At 49.5% G+C, this 13,986-nt stretch overlaps 1 protein-coding gene across 1 annotated transcript; it reads right to left on the bottom strand.

The window, feature by feature from the left end:
* Positions 1-10,801: 10,801 nt before the first annotated feature.
* C1QL2 (complement C1q like 2) lies at positions 10,802-12,421 on the bottom strand. The gene is made up of 2 exons (XM_080347209.1): positions 11,768-12,421; positions 10,802-11,443 (listed from the first exon to the last, which is right to left on the bottom strand). Exons 1-2 carry the CDS (start codon positions 12,404-12,406, stop codon positions 11,264-11,266), a joined length of 819 nt encoding a protein of 272 aa, XP_080203335.1. The 5' UTR covers positions 12,407-12,421; the 3' UTR covers positions 10,802-11,263.
* Positions 12,422-13,986: the final 1,565 nt, after the last annotated feature.

The raw sequence follows: 13,986 nt of genomic DNA, 5'->3' as shown, positions 1-13,986 counted from the left end.
GAGGCTCAATATGGAAACTCCAGCCCAGGATAGAAACAAGGATTATCAGGCTGTTGTGAACGCAGTAGAAACAAACTCAAGCTGAGACTTGAAAAATGTGAACATTTTTACAGTGGAGTTTTTTTTTCTTTCTAACCAAGTTATCATTTTTTCCCTTTTGTGATCTCAGCTGTTAGAAGGAAAAACCAAAAAAATCCACAAGCAGGATACGCTAACTATGCCATGTTCTCCCCTTTCTTTTTATATTTCAAAGCTTTTCTTTCAATGAACACTATATTTTCCATTCTTAGAATTGGCACATCTGAATAACACTAGGATGTGAAGAGGAGATCTCAGAAAGTCCCCCCAAAACCACAGGTGTGGGGCAAAGGGGCTACAGGAATGGTGAAATTAAGTGACAGGGATCCAGGGAGACGAAGCTTTGAGATAAACTTCTGCATCACTCACACACAACCACTAATGGTGAATTACATGGGAAAAAGTCTTGGGGTTGTGTTGGTTGGGTTTTAACAGATAACCTGCAGATTATATAAATAAAAAGTGCAGTAAAAACTTGTGAGGCATCCTCGCTTTGAGGGGGCACTACAGTGAAAACAGCGAGTGTTCAGCCCCCTCGGGCTCAGCCCCACAGTGCTCTGATGCACCAGGCACACACAGACAGGGCTCCTGGAGCTCAGAGGTGTAGAAGTTTCTCACATCCATGAATTTCAAAGGGATCCAAGTGCTAGATGCCTTTGGAAACCTGAACAGCAGGTCCAGGTTTCCATCTTCTTATGGTAGATGCAAAAATAATGTGCTCAGACAGAATTGTAGAGGTAATGATGGAAGGGCATCCAGTGTGGTGACACCTCTGCATGGTCAGTCCACAGGACTGAAGGGGGGATCCTGGGCAGCACAAGCTACAGCAGCCTGGAGCTATGAACACAGGGATGGTGCAGGGCTCAGCTTCAGGGGATCAATCCTGGCAAGAGCCCTTCCCTCAGCATCCCTCTGCACCCACCCCATCACCCCATGCACATCCACCTCCTCCTCACCCCAAAACCCCTGACCCTCAGAGCCTGGGAGGGATGTGACTTGCTGCTTGTCATTACTGTGACATTGAAGCAGGCAGCCAAGCAGTGTAAAGCACCAGCAGCGTGCTGTCCCATTTGGAGGCAAGCAGGGAAGACCCTCAAAGGAACCTTTAACCCCTGCAAAACAGACTAAACAGAGATGCAGCCACTCTGGTGTATGGAGACAGCATGGCCTGGGGCACGGACACACCAAACTTCATTTTCAGAGGGTTATATCACAGGCAGGCAGATGGGTGTATATATCTCTGCAGATACACAGAGAAAGAAAGGGTGATGGAAAAATCAATAGTATATATGATCTCGATGAGTCATCTGGCTTGGCTCCTCATCCCAACACAGCTGTGCCACAGCCAAATCTGATGGATGACCAATGTACTCTTAGACACCTTCTGTGCTGGAGACCCATAGCCTTCTCATGCAACCTGCTCCCACACCTCACCATCCAAAAGCTTCTCTTTCAGTTCAGCCTTGCTATTGCATATCAAGGCTCTCTTCCTTCATATTTAAAATGAGCACACAGAACATATTTCACTTCCTTTCTTGTTCTTAAGGATGATCCCTTTGTGCCACCTACAGCCACTTCTACTAACTGAGCAGCCAAACCCATCTCTCTTTCCTCTCAGGTTGCACTTTCCAGGTTGCCAGACTGGAAATTCAGTTGTGTCCTGAACCATCCCCACCCATCTCACAGCTTTCTGGTTGCATGGTCCCCACAAGTAGAGACTGCTCCAGGTGAGACCATCCCAGAGCCGGGGACAGTGGGATTACTTTGTATCATTTGGAGGCTTTGCTCCAGCTCCAGCTCCAGCACAGCTCAATATGTGCACATTTCAATATGTACCCTGGCCTTTTCCACACCATACACAGTCACCTCATGTTTAGTCAGTGGTCCTCCATGTCCTCTCTGAGAAGCAGCTCCCTGGCTATTATTCCCAGCCAACCCCTCTGCTCCTCTGGCTTCCCAGCACATGTTCATGCCATGGACTGCCTCTGGGTAGAGGTAACACACACCTTTTTAACTCTCTCCTGGTTTTTTACATCCCTTTCCTCTGCTTTGTCAAGGTCAGTTTGAATTTAATCCTGTTTTCTGCCTTCATGTCATCTGCAGATTCAGCAGACAGGTCTTCTACTTCATCATTCGCAGCACTGATGATGGCACTGAATAGAGCAGAGCACAGGACAGACTCTGGCACCATCCCTGGCAATGCATCATCCATAACTGGTCTCACAGTATGTTACCCAATGGGCTTAGAAATCACTGGATAGGAGAGTCATCTAAGTCACATGACCAGCATTTGTAATATTCACACAGCGGTTTTTAATGTAATTTGCTACAGTTGTGTATCATTTTCTTATTTTTCAGCAACAACAGAGAGAAGGAGAGAAAGGAAGAAGACCGTTTCACATCCGTTAAATCCACGGTTTTCTCCTCATTACCTGATGCCGACTCTGGTGCCTGCCCAAGGAATTGCCACCAATGGAGAAGCCCACGAGCAAGCACATGGGAAATCACCATGTCACTCTGCCCCTAGAAACTTGTGTTCGTACCTTGGAGATAAGGTGAGTTTAAAACTGACCTCAGTTTGCAGATAGGGATGATTGCTCAGCCTTACCCCAAAACCCCCTGTGAACCACGGGGTGAGGAAAAACACCACCAGTCTGTGCTAACTAAGACAAATTTTTAAAAACTCAGCTCTGCCTTTGTCCACACTTCCATTTGACAGCACAGTTCATGAATTTTGCAGGCCAGAGGGGACCATTATAATCACCTTGTTTGACCTTTGTAAACAATCCAGGCTCTCATATTTCACTCGGAGATTTCCAGGAGTGAATCAAGTGATAAACACTTACAGATATCTCAAAATTTCACTATTGCAGTGAATCCCTGCCTACCTGACAAGTTTGCTTTTCTATTCCTTGGAGAAAGTAGTTCAAGAAATATCATATGAGAAGCAAGCTCCATTTTTCAATTTAAATTCTGCTGGAATATGGAGGTTTCCTGTAGCTACAAGGTAGCCTAAATTTATCCTCCAGGCATCATGCTTCCATGGAGCAACCACTTCCCATTTAAGACCCACCTAAGAAAGTAAAACTTGGCAGTCCTATTAGTCCGCTAATAGAAAAGAAAAAGGACAGTTTGTGGTTAGCTGTAGGTAGTGGATGCACTAACTCAAAAGAAAATTGGACAAGCTATCAAGAATTCTGCCTTGACATTGTGCCTGAAATCAAAGATAGGATCTCTGAAATCAGAGATAGCATCTTATATACTGTTCGTTTTCCATTCAGTTTGCTTTTCTCTAAAACCATCATACGGGCTCTGCATACATGAGGATCACACTCATCTACAATTGCTTCAGTTTTACCTTGCTGGCTCTTCTTTTTCTCTTTGGAAGGATGGTAGTGGGAAATGGAAAGGGAAATGTGAATTGTAGTTCTCAGAAAACACCAAACACAAGTTAATTCAACAGCTGTGTATTTGATTTGTGCTATTCTGAAGTAAAAGCACATCCATCCCATGCTGTGCTCCACAGTCTTCAAAGACTGTACATATCAATACAGAGGCTTATTGATTATGCCAAGTCCAAATCAAATAACTTCATGAGAATGGAGAACAGTAACAAAAAGCACAAGCACCACAAAATCCCAGCCAAAGATCAAACCTAACCTCGATTCTGCCCAATTAAAGCCACTAATCACCAGCTTTGATAGGGATCAGACCAAGCTCACAGAGAACATCTAGCCCACCAGCCACATGCCTTTTCTTGAGCCCTTCAACCCAGACACCAGAGCTGTTACAGATCTGGGGAGGCTAACAAGTGCAAATGTAAGGAAAAACAGGCAACACAATCTTATGTAGATGGCCTTGTCAATTAAGCATTTTGAGACTAAGAGCCAATTATTCCTTACAGTGTCCCCCTGGTATTGCTGCCATAGGAAAAGATGCTGGAGAAGATTTGAGCAAAACTTATTTTGATGCTGCAAAAGTCAATTTTAGGCAGAGAGAAATGGCATGGTTCAGTGATCGTGGACACTTGTCCTATCTTAGGTTGCATAAACAATGTCCTCCTGGAAGAGAGAAAACATTGTGTCTCTGAGACACCCTTCCTGTCCCATCTCCCTTCTTTTAGCTTTGAACAAATTTTGTTTGAGGAACAATTATTCAGATCGCCAATCAGATGTGAATTCAAACTCAGAGTGTTTTAAACACCTGCTTTGCTTTGATCCAAATACATATTTCCTTTACAATCAGTTTCTCTTCACATCAGTTTGAGCTCTTTTTTTTAGGAGCAGCTGGAATACCTTTCCTCTCTTCCACCTTAATTCTGAAAGCTATATAAAGTGCAAACAGCCTTTGAGACACAGCATATGCTCAGCAGAGACACATTTCCTTGTGGTCTTCCTACCCCACACCGACAACTGAGGCTTTGGTAGAACCTTATGCAGCACCATGACTCACCCAGCTTGTAATGGTTTAACTGGGATCACAACAGTATTTTTCACTATGCACACCAATGTCTTTTGGAGACTTCAGAGTGTACACCATCAATATATAATAACACTATGCATTGTGAATTATGGAGTTGCTGGAATCAATACAATTTTGCATGTTAGTTGCAAACACACCCAAAAAGACAAAGGAATTTATTGGCTTAATTAATGCTCAGCTCTAATAATGTTCAGGCTTCATTCTCACATGAATTGAGAAATAGCAGCAGTGTTACTCCTTGAGAACACTTTACCTTTTGAGAGAGGATGCTGCAGTTTATGATCCAAGCTCTTTTAGCTGCAGGGGCTTGGAGGAGCTCAGCTTCAAAGAGATTTGCCACCTCTCTTTCCTAAGCAGGTTGCTAAATTGCAGGTTCCAATCCCTAACATTCTGTGATTTTGTGAAAAGAAGCTACTCTATCCTCCCTGCAGATGCTAATAGTGCTTTCCCTGAAAGTTGTTTGCATAGTGACACTTACTGGGCAGGACACAAAAAGGGCCTGGACCATTTCCATCTCTAGGGTACAAAGATTGAGATTCATCCCCAAAGACTACATAACCTGTTGCCACACTGGCAATCTGAGGCGAGCTACAAGTAATGTATTTAAGGCTTGACTGTGACTCCACAGATGCTGGGGAAAACTAAGCTTGAGAAGAATTAGATCTGTATACCTGGAAGCAGACTTCAGCCCTTGGGCTGCCAGCTCCCAGGAAGGACAGCTCCATGAAAAATGAAGTGCCAGGAGAAGGAAAAGCAAACATCAAGAATTCAACAGTATGCCAAAACAAAACAGAGAGAAACCCACCTGGATCTGATCTCCATCACCTCAAGCATTCACGTGCTGCAGCACAGCATGGCAGACGTGAAGTTTTAGGAACAACATTACAATAATGAGGGATGAGCAAGACACTACCTGAAAAGCAGCTACCTCCCCAAGGAGATAAAACATTTTCTGCATTGCCATACCATCAAAATTGCATCTTAAATCTAAGTTCGTATGAAGAAAAAAAGCTTGCGCTCACGTCTTCAAACAAGTCATTCTCCTGGGCATGCTCCCCCTCCATTCTCAGCAGCAGATCTCTCCTCTTTAGGATGGGGATCACATCACAACACTTAAAGAATAAGCAATTTGTTGACAAAGAGAAATGGCATCAAGAAAACATTTCAGCTGCATTCACAATTGAGGTTGGATACTTTTGTTTCATTTTCTAGATATGATCTGGCAGCTGTAAGCAAAAAGAAGAGCCAGGATCATGTGAATGTCCCCTTGCTGGGAGGAGTGCAGCCAAAGGCTGCAGGCAAGCCATGCTCTCCATGTCACCATGCTCACAGCACACTGGAGGAAATAATCCTGCATTAATAGGGCAGCAGATCACAGGGACCAAACAGGCCTTTTCTGTTTCTACCTTAGCTCATGCCAAAGGCAAATAAATAAAAAAAAAAAAAACAAAACAGAAGCAAATGCAACAGAAAGATATGCCATCAGCCCCCTGTGAAGAAAATCTACTCTCATTTATTACAATGTAGAGCTGTGCCACACGGGGTAATGGTTAATTCAGGCTATTTTATATTTGGAAGAACCCAAAGAATATGGGCATTTATGGCTTTCTGTACAAGGAAACAGGGCCATAATTCACAGCTCCTGTAGAATTACACTCTGCAAAAGCTTGAGAGCAAGATCCCACAGAGCACACTGCGGTGGGGGCCAGGATGCTGCAGTGGCTCAGCACCTTTCAAGCTGTGACCTGAAACCACCAGTTCTCAGGGCTTCAGCCTGAAACACAGGGGGAAAGAGGGGGAATTCCGATACATGTTCAAGCCTAAGACATCAAATGATACCGCGGCCTCAGCTTCTTGCCTCCCCGGGAGGTGATGCCTCTTTCCCACAGGCTATTTCCAGGAAACCAGCATTGCCCTCTACTGGCCTCTCATCGATAAGCCCAGTAACAAACTGATCCTAAACCAAGAGGAGTCAGCAGCTCAGCCGCCTGCTTTAATCCCCCACGCAGCCTTCAAAAACGAAGCTCACTCAAGTACAAGTGGGCTGAAGAAATAGTGAAGCGTCTCCCCAACTTCTGTTGTGGCATCTGCTACGTGACCAAGGTATTAACTTCTGATCCTGCACAGGCTTGGCCTAGAGAAATGAGGCCCCATTTGCATGTTAGCCACAGCTTATAATCAAGCTGAACCTCTTTATGCCATTAGATGTGAAACCAGCTGAGAGCAAGCTCTCACTCGTAAGTGCCAGGGTGTCCACATGGTAACAGTTTACCTCTCCTGTCTGTAATTAATCTTCCAAGACTCTGCATGATGCAGACATTCACTGTAAAAAGGACCAAACTCCTTGCAGTCTCAAAGTCAGTGAAGACTCAGTTAGTCTTTATTTTATTCTGACAGGCTCCTTTATCCCAGAGACAATACCAAGATACAGTATCTTTGCAGGAATTTTTCCCAGAGTTCAGTACAATCACAATAAAGGGGGGGGGGGGGGGGGGGGTGAAGGGGGAAAATGCAAAAAAAAATGGTATTAAACACAAACATTTCAATTTAAGATAGAATTATATACCATTTTGCCTCTATCTGCCACAGACCTCTTTAATATAATAAGTCTGTGGCATAAACAGAAAAAGATCACATGAGCATCCACCAAATCCATGCTCTCTACTTTGTGAGTTCACAGATTAAACATGTCCAGGCCTCTGAAGGAGCCAAGCAAGGAGATAAGCAAGCACTAAATCACTGAGAAAGATGCCCAGAGTGAGTTTCAAAAGCAGTAAGCCCAAGACCAAAGCTTGGTTCAATGCACGTGTGTAAAGCCATAAGGCACAAAAAGCAGCACTTCAGTTTTCTAACAGCAACTGGGAAAGAAGAGAAGCCAGACGTGAGGCTGTCCTGCCCTGCTGGGAGCCAGTGTGGCCCCATCAACCCAGGCATCACTCCACAAAAGGATGAGCATGAAGGAGAAAATCTGCAAGCCCAGATCCTAGAAAATACAGAGGCAGTCAATTTTGCATGGGACACCAGACACCTGTTCTTGCAGCACAGGTATCCTCAGAAAACTCCTTCTGTGCACTGGCTGGTGAAAACTTAGCCCCAGTAGCCAACCTGCTTCACTCAAGCCAAAGCAGAATTTCCTCACCCATCTCCCTAGAGACTGGCGAATAGCTCCCCAAACCAACGCAGGTCAAAACAGAAGACAGCAAGTACCCAGCCAAAAACCCACTGGCTTGTGAGAGAGCAGAGTAACCTGAACACCTTTCTCCAGGGAACGGCCGCAGATGAGGGGTGGCTGACATCTCTCTTGGGGGTCTCAGCAGTATCCCCATTTCCCCTTTCATGGTATTTTGTGTGCTTGGATGTCTCCCTGCTCCCGTCTTTTCCAGGGATCCCTTCCACAGCCGGTGCTGCCCAGGCATAGTACAAGAGCCAAGGATTCACATCAGTAGCACAAAGATCAGGGATTTGTTACCACAGTAGCCAAGTTGCTTTGTGAGCATGAACATGTCTATTTTTTGGTCTTAACTTTTTATTATTATTTTATTATTTTACTTATTATATTTACTTATTATATTTACTTTATTTATTATTTATTTTACTCTTCAAGTAAAATAACAGAGGAAGTCAGACATCTAGAACAGACACTGGCTAATGGCTGCTTGAGATGCCGCTATCATTTGGGAAAGCCAGTCTCAGAGAAAGCTGAAGCCGGCCTCTGAAGGCACATTAATTCTCCTTCTCCAATCCAAACCAGAGGACCAGGGTATCCCCATTATAAACAGCCCCTTCTTTTTGTGCAGTGCAAAATATATATAAGCCATGGACTACAACTAAGGAGAGGAGGACCCAGTTGAAGCCCAGAGGGTGAGATGCCACCGCAGGCTGCTTGCTGGGCTGTGCATGACCCTGCAGCCACCCACAGCACAGGGACTGCCATCCCCCTCGCAACCCTGCCTCTGCCTTTCTGCACAGCTGCACCACCCAGCACTGAAGTTTCTCATCTCTCAATTGCCCGTGTTACTTAAAAAAAAAAAACCAAAACACCACCAAACTCGCACACTGAGCTACTACCAGGATGACTGGGCTGCAGGAGCCTGTCCAAGCACCACCACCACATCTGCTGGGTAAGAGCCATCAACCCCCCACAGAGGCAATCTTGGCGGTCCCTGCAATGAGGAGAGGAAACAACAAAGCCTGCGAGCAGCCGAGGGAGACGTTCATTCTATCGATTGTGTAAACTGTCAGTGGAGTGGCAATGAGCATTTTTTTTTTTTGTTTCTATCCTGGGGAATAATCCAGCCTGATAATTAGTACATAAGAGATAAGTGGAAAATGAGACATCTAGTGAGGGTGGTTCAAGCCCCCTCATGACATTGATAATGTGCAGATACATAGATCACTGTCGGGGCAAACCGCCACTGTGAGCCTGTGTCTTCCCATTGCCTCATCAATCCATCATCCGCTTAGCTACTGACACCTTGGCAGGCACACACGGCCAGCCCTGCATTTGAATTGCGAGGAGCAGGCTCCACCAGGGAATACAGATTTAAAAATCTAAGATTCAAATTTGTTTAAGTATTGTGAACAGCAATTCCCTTGCAAGGCATCTTCATTGCCCTTTTGCCAAGGGGGAACAGTTGGGTCTTTGTTAGAAGTACAAATTGCTTCTTAATGCAAAGGATAAAGCAGAGCCCAGGCACCTCCTTAGAATTCCTCCTGGCTCCTGCTAATGCTGCTGCATGTCAATTTTAATTTTTTGAAATTTAAACCGAGAGCTTTGTGTCTAAGCTCCATTTCATCGGAGGGGAGGGGAGGAATAGTCAAAAAGGATTACGGATCCGGGGGGAACTGAGGATCCACAGCAATTATACTTCATTTGGGTCTCAGACACCAGTTTAAATCATATTCTAAATAGTACGAATCGACAAGACATTAGAGATTGATAAGTGTCTAACATATGTACCTGGTTATGAACTCTGCTCCCCTCAGGTGGGGGATGAAGGACAGGATGAAGGGAAGAATTGCTTTCTTTCTCTGGCCCTCCTCTTCTAGCCCACAAGAAGACAATACCCACCAAGGACTAGATAGGAGACAGGAAATACTGTGAGAACTCGATTGTCACTGGGCTATCCCAGAGCGGGGCTGGAACAAGTTCATCCCAGCTGTGGTTCCCTTTCCTTCTGCAATGTCAGGGCAGCAGCAAAGCTCCAGCCTCAGCAGAGCCTTTGCACTGTGGGTCCTGTCTCTCATACCTGGGAAACTGCACTTATGCTACAAAGGGCAGTAAGCTGATAGGAAGGTAAGACCTTCAGGAGGGAAAAATTAAATGACAAGACAATAAAATTAAAGTACGAGCTTTTATAAATCAAGTTAGCTCTTTCAGCTTCAGCAGAGCAACCCCAGTTTACCCAAACTGAGGAGGTTACCTACTGCAGTGATGACGAAAAATGCACCTCGTCCACCAAAGGCTCAGAACCACTCCTGCCCTTTTAAAAAGATCCAGGGTGGCTGGGATTTACTGAGAACCAGCAGGATAAAACCTTTCCAAATGGCCTGAATCTGCCGGTCTTCAGAAAGCTTTCTCTCCCAGCCCATCTCAGGGATCCTGCAGGTCAGGTGTGGTTTCTAACCAATATACACACTGCAGGTGTGGGAGTTTAGACAGACTCCCTCCCATGCTGCCTTCTTACATTTGTTAAGCATGTTACAGAAACATGAGTTTCCCTAATCACTGATTTAACCACTTTTCTTGTACTTCACTAACCTCAGGATCAGGCTCATATCCAGTAAATCCATTTAGGAGATCTGCTTCACATCCCCACTCTCACCTCTTGATGACTGTGTGCTGCCTTTTTACAAAAATGCATTAAGGTGCATTTTCCTCTCCCTCTGCTTCTTCCCAGCCCCCCTGAACAATAATCAAGACCAAGCCAAGGTGCTCCATCCAAACTTTAAATGTTGCTGTGAACCTAAAGGACAGAAGCGACCTCCACTTTTACTTCCCACCCTCCCATGGCACCACCACAGCGCTCCTTTACAGCACTGGAAGAGACAGACACCAAGAAGGTATTGTCTAAAAACATAATTTAATGTGATATTTTGGTGATTGTGGTCAACGACTGAATTCTTTTGCAGACAGAAACAGGTTTGACGTTAATGACATCATCATTCACACGAGCATTGCATTGCACAGAAAAGTTAAGTTTACACTTGACCCCATACAAACAAAGCAGCAGAGGAAAAAACAGTTACGGTTCAATCCCACTTCAAGAACAGTTGATCTGAAAACTCATCACCATAATTAATACCCATTGACAAAAAAACATGACTGGTTCCAATTCCTTGTGTGGCACAGTCCGAACTCAGGGCTCTCTTATGGCCCCCAGGAACCCACTCAAGAGCTTCAAGCTGCCAAGTTCCTCGTGTGACACACAAAACACTGAGACTGACAAAGGGAGGGGAGGGTTCAGAGCAAATGAGGGAGAGTAAGGATCGCTTTGTTTCACTTCTATTTCATTTCCCCTGGGGTAAAAAAAATTAAAAAAATTAAAAAAGCAAACAAACATACAAACTGATAATGAAGCTAAAGTGACCTGCGGAGACAGCGGACACCAGCAGGAACAGTGGCATGATGGGGTACAGAAATGCCAAACAGCCCCACACGCATCGATGGTGGGGTCAGTTGTGTCACGTCGCTCGTTTTGTGTTAATCGGGGTATAAAAGAAAGCCAGAGAAAGTGCTGTACTTATTGTTGTTGCCTCCGTGCGCTTTGCCTCCGTCCAGCTTGACATACACCTCATCGCCGGAGTCCAGGTGCAGCACCACGCTGTTGCTGGCATAGTCGTAGTTCTGGTCCGCGTCTTGTGCGATGGCGCTGGCCCGTACCTGCCAACACAGCCACGGGGCACATCAGCCCCCCCAGCCCCTCTTCCTCAGCCTCTCCACTACTCTCGTGCCCTATCTACCGCCCTCCTCCTCGGTTCTCCTTTCCCCCAGCCTGACAGGAATGTTTGCAAGCCGAGAGTTTAGAGTCTGCCGCGGCTTTAAAGCTGTTCCCCGCTGTGCACCCCCGCCCCGACGGCGCGGAGGATGCTCCGGTTGCTTCTTTCCCCGGGAGCGGCGGCGGCGGCCAGTGCCCGCAGGAGGCACCGGGGTCGGGAAGGGGGACCCGGCGCGGAGAGGACGACTAGGGGAGGGGCGGGGACCCACCTGCCCGTTCTTGCAGAGGTCGGCCCACATGCTGGTGCCGTCGCCGCCGCGCATGAGGATGTGGTAGGTGAAGAAGTAGATGCCGCGCACCTGGCAGGTGAACTTGCCGCTGGCCGGGTCGTAGTGGTTGCCCAGGTTGGTCACCACGTCGTCGAACTTGAGGACCTCGTAGCCCTCGTGAGGGCTCTTCAGCCCCACGTAGAAGGCGATGCGCGGCCCGCTGAAGGCGGCGCTCAGCCCGCCCGCCGCCTCGCCGCCCGCCGCCGCCCCGCCGCCGCTACCGCCGCCGCCCGCGCCCGCCAGCGCCAGCCCGGGCAGCCCCGGCTTCCCCGCGTCCCCCCGCTCCCCCGGTGGGCCCCGCGGACCCGGCGGACCCGGCTCCCCAGGGGGTCCGCGGGGTCCCGGCTTGCCCGGCCGGCCCGGCTCCCCCTTGGGTCCCTGGACGAAAGGCGGCGGGGGGTTGGCGCCCAGGTCCTGCAGAGCCTCCACGGTGGCGGTGCTCCCGGGGCCGGGCGGCCGGCCGCCGCTGTACGGGTCACAGATCATGCGGCAGGTGCCCATCATCTCGTAGTGGGCGCCGCTCTCGGCGGGCGCCTGCAGCAGCAGCAGGGGCACGGCGACGAGCAGGGCGACGGCCATGGCCAGGGCGAGCCCGGCGGCGGCCAGAAGCCGCCTCCTCCGCTGCCACAGCCGGGCGGCGACGGCGAGCAGGTCCTCCTTGCCGTGCGAGGCAATGGTGGCGCGGGGGGCCGGCCGCTCCCTGCGGGGGACGGCAAGAGAAGGCGGTGAGCCCCCCGCCGCCGGCACCTCCCCGCCCGGCCCCCGCCTCAGCCCGCCCGCCGGCCCGCCGCTCGCCCCGCCATGCCGCCGCCGAGAGCAGCCGCCGCCGCCCCGCTCTGCTCCGAGGGGACGCGGCGCCCCGTCCGCCCGGCGGGGCTGGGCCGGCGCGGGGGCGTCGCCGAGCAGAGCGGGCAACCGGCTCTGCCCCTCGCCCCCGCTGGGGGGACGGTCTCGCCCGCCCCTGTCACCGCCCCGACGTGGGGGGCGCGGAGCGGGGCGGGCGCGGGGCAGGTGGACCCACCTGCGGGGCCGGGTGCGGGGCGCGGAGTCCGGGGGGGAGCTGCCTTGGGGGGACTCGGGGCTCCGCCGCCGCCGCGTCCCGCGATGCGCCCGTCTGCCGGCACCGGCCCGCCTGCTGCAGGGATCGCCGGTGGCGGCGCGGCCCCCCGGGCGAGGCGGGCGGTGGGGAGGAGATCAGCGGCGGTGCGTCCCGCACACCCCTGAGCTCTCCGGCCCCACGACGCCCGGCGCTGGTGTGGAGGGCACCCCGCCCGCCATATCGGCGAGTCCGTGAGAGCACCGCCTAAACTGCTCCCCTCTGAAAGCGGGACGGTCGGGCACGCATCACATTTCCCCGTTCACCTGCCGCCCGAAGCTGCTTCCTGCATTCTCCCATCCCTCTAGTTTACCATCCCTATGTGCCTTCTTGCTCTCGGCGGGACGGCCCCTGCGTGACTCCCCGGGGGGCGCACGGACCCCCGGTCCCGCTGGGTGGGCTCCCTGCCGCCGTCGAGCAGCACCGCTTGCTGCGGGAGTGGGTGGGGAAAGCACCGCACAGGCAACAAGTTGCCCTGGCGTGTTCTCCGTGGCTTTCTCAGCCTGGCCCCGTCCGGCCTCGGCGGCACAAAGACGAGTGGGACAATATCGCGGGTGGATCTTGCGCCGCAAGACATCCAAGTGTAATTCAAGTTCGTTACAGCCATTGCGATTTCCCGAACCCAGGCAGGGCTCGCCAAGTGGAAGGGGAGCCCTGGGAAGAAGTACCTTTAGCAGAGTTTATGCTGGGTTACAGCACGGCATTTTGTAGGTTTCTCTGTCTAATGATGGGTCCAAATCAAGGTATTTTTTTCCCCCAATAGAGAAATTGTCATTAATTGATTTTGATTTTCTGAGTACATGGTGGTAGTACAGCGGGAGTTCTTGCATCGTTAACTGCCTAAAGGAATTTCCCCTCTGGAGATAATGTTGTGATGTTACCCACGAATTTCACAGCGGTGGGTTAAGCAGCCGTCCTGAAAAGAAAGAAGAGAGTGGTAGAGTGATTACACAGATTTCCTAAGGGCAACATTTCGGTGTCCCCCGCTTCCTTGGTGCATAAGAAGGGTGAACTTCCAGCGGGTTCACCCGGGTTGCAGGCAGCCTGTTTTGTCTTAAAACAG

This window comes from Nesoenas mayeri (assembly GCF_963082525.1).
Source record: "Nesoenas mayeri genome assembly, chromosome: 6".
In the NCBI taxonomy this organism is placed as follows: domain Eukaryota; kingdom Metazoa; phylum Chordata; class Aves; order Columbiformes; family Columbidae; genus Nesoenas; species Nesoenas mayeri.
Note: the sequence above shows the minus strand (reverse complement) of the source record. Positions and strands in the feature narration are given on the sequence as shown.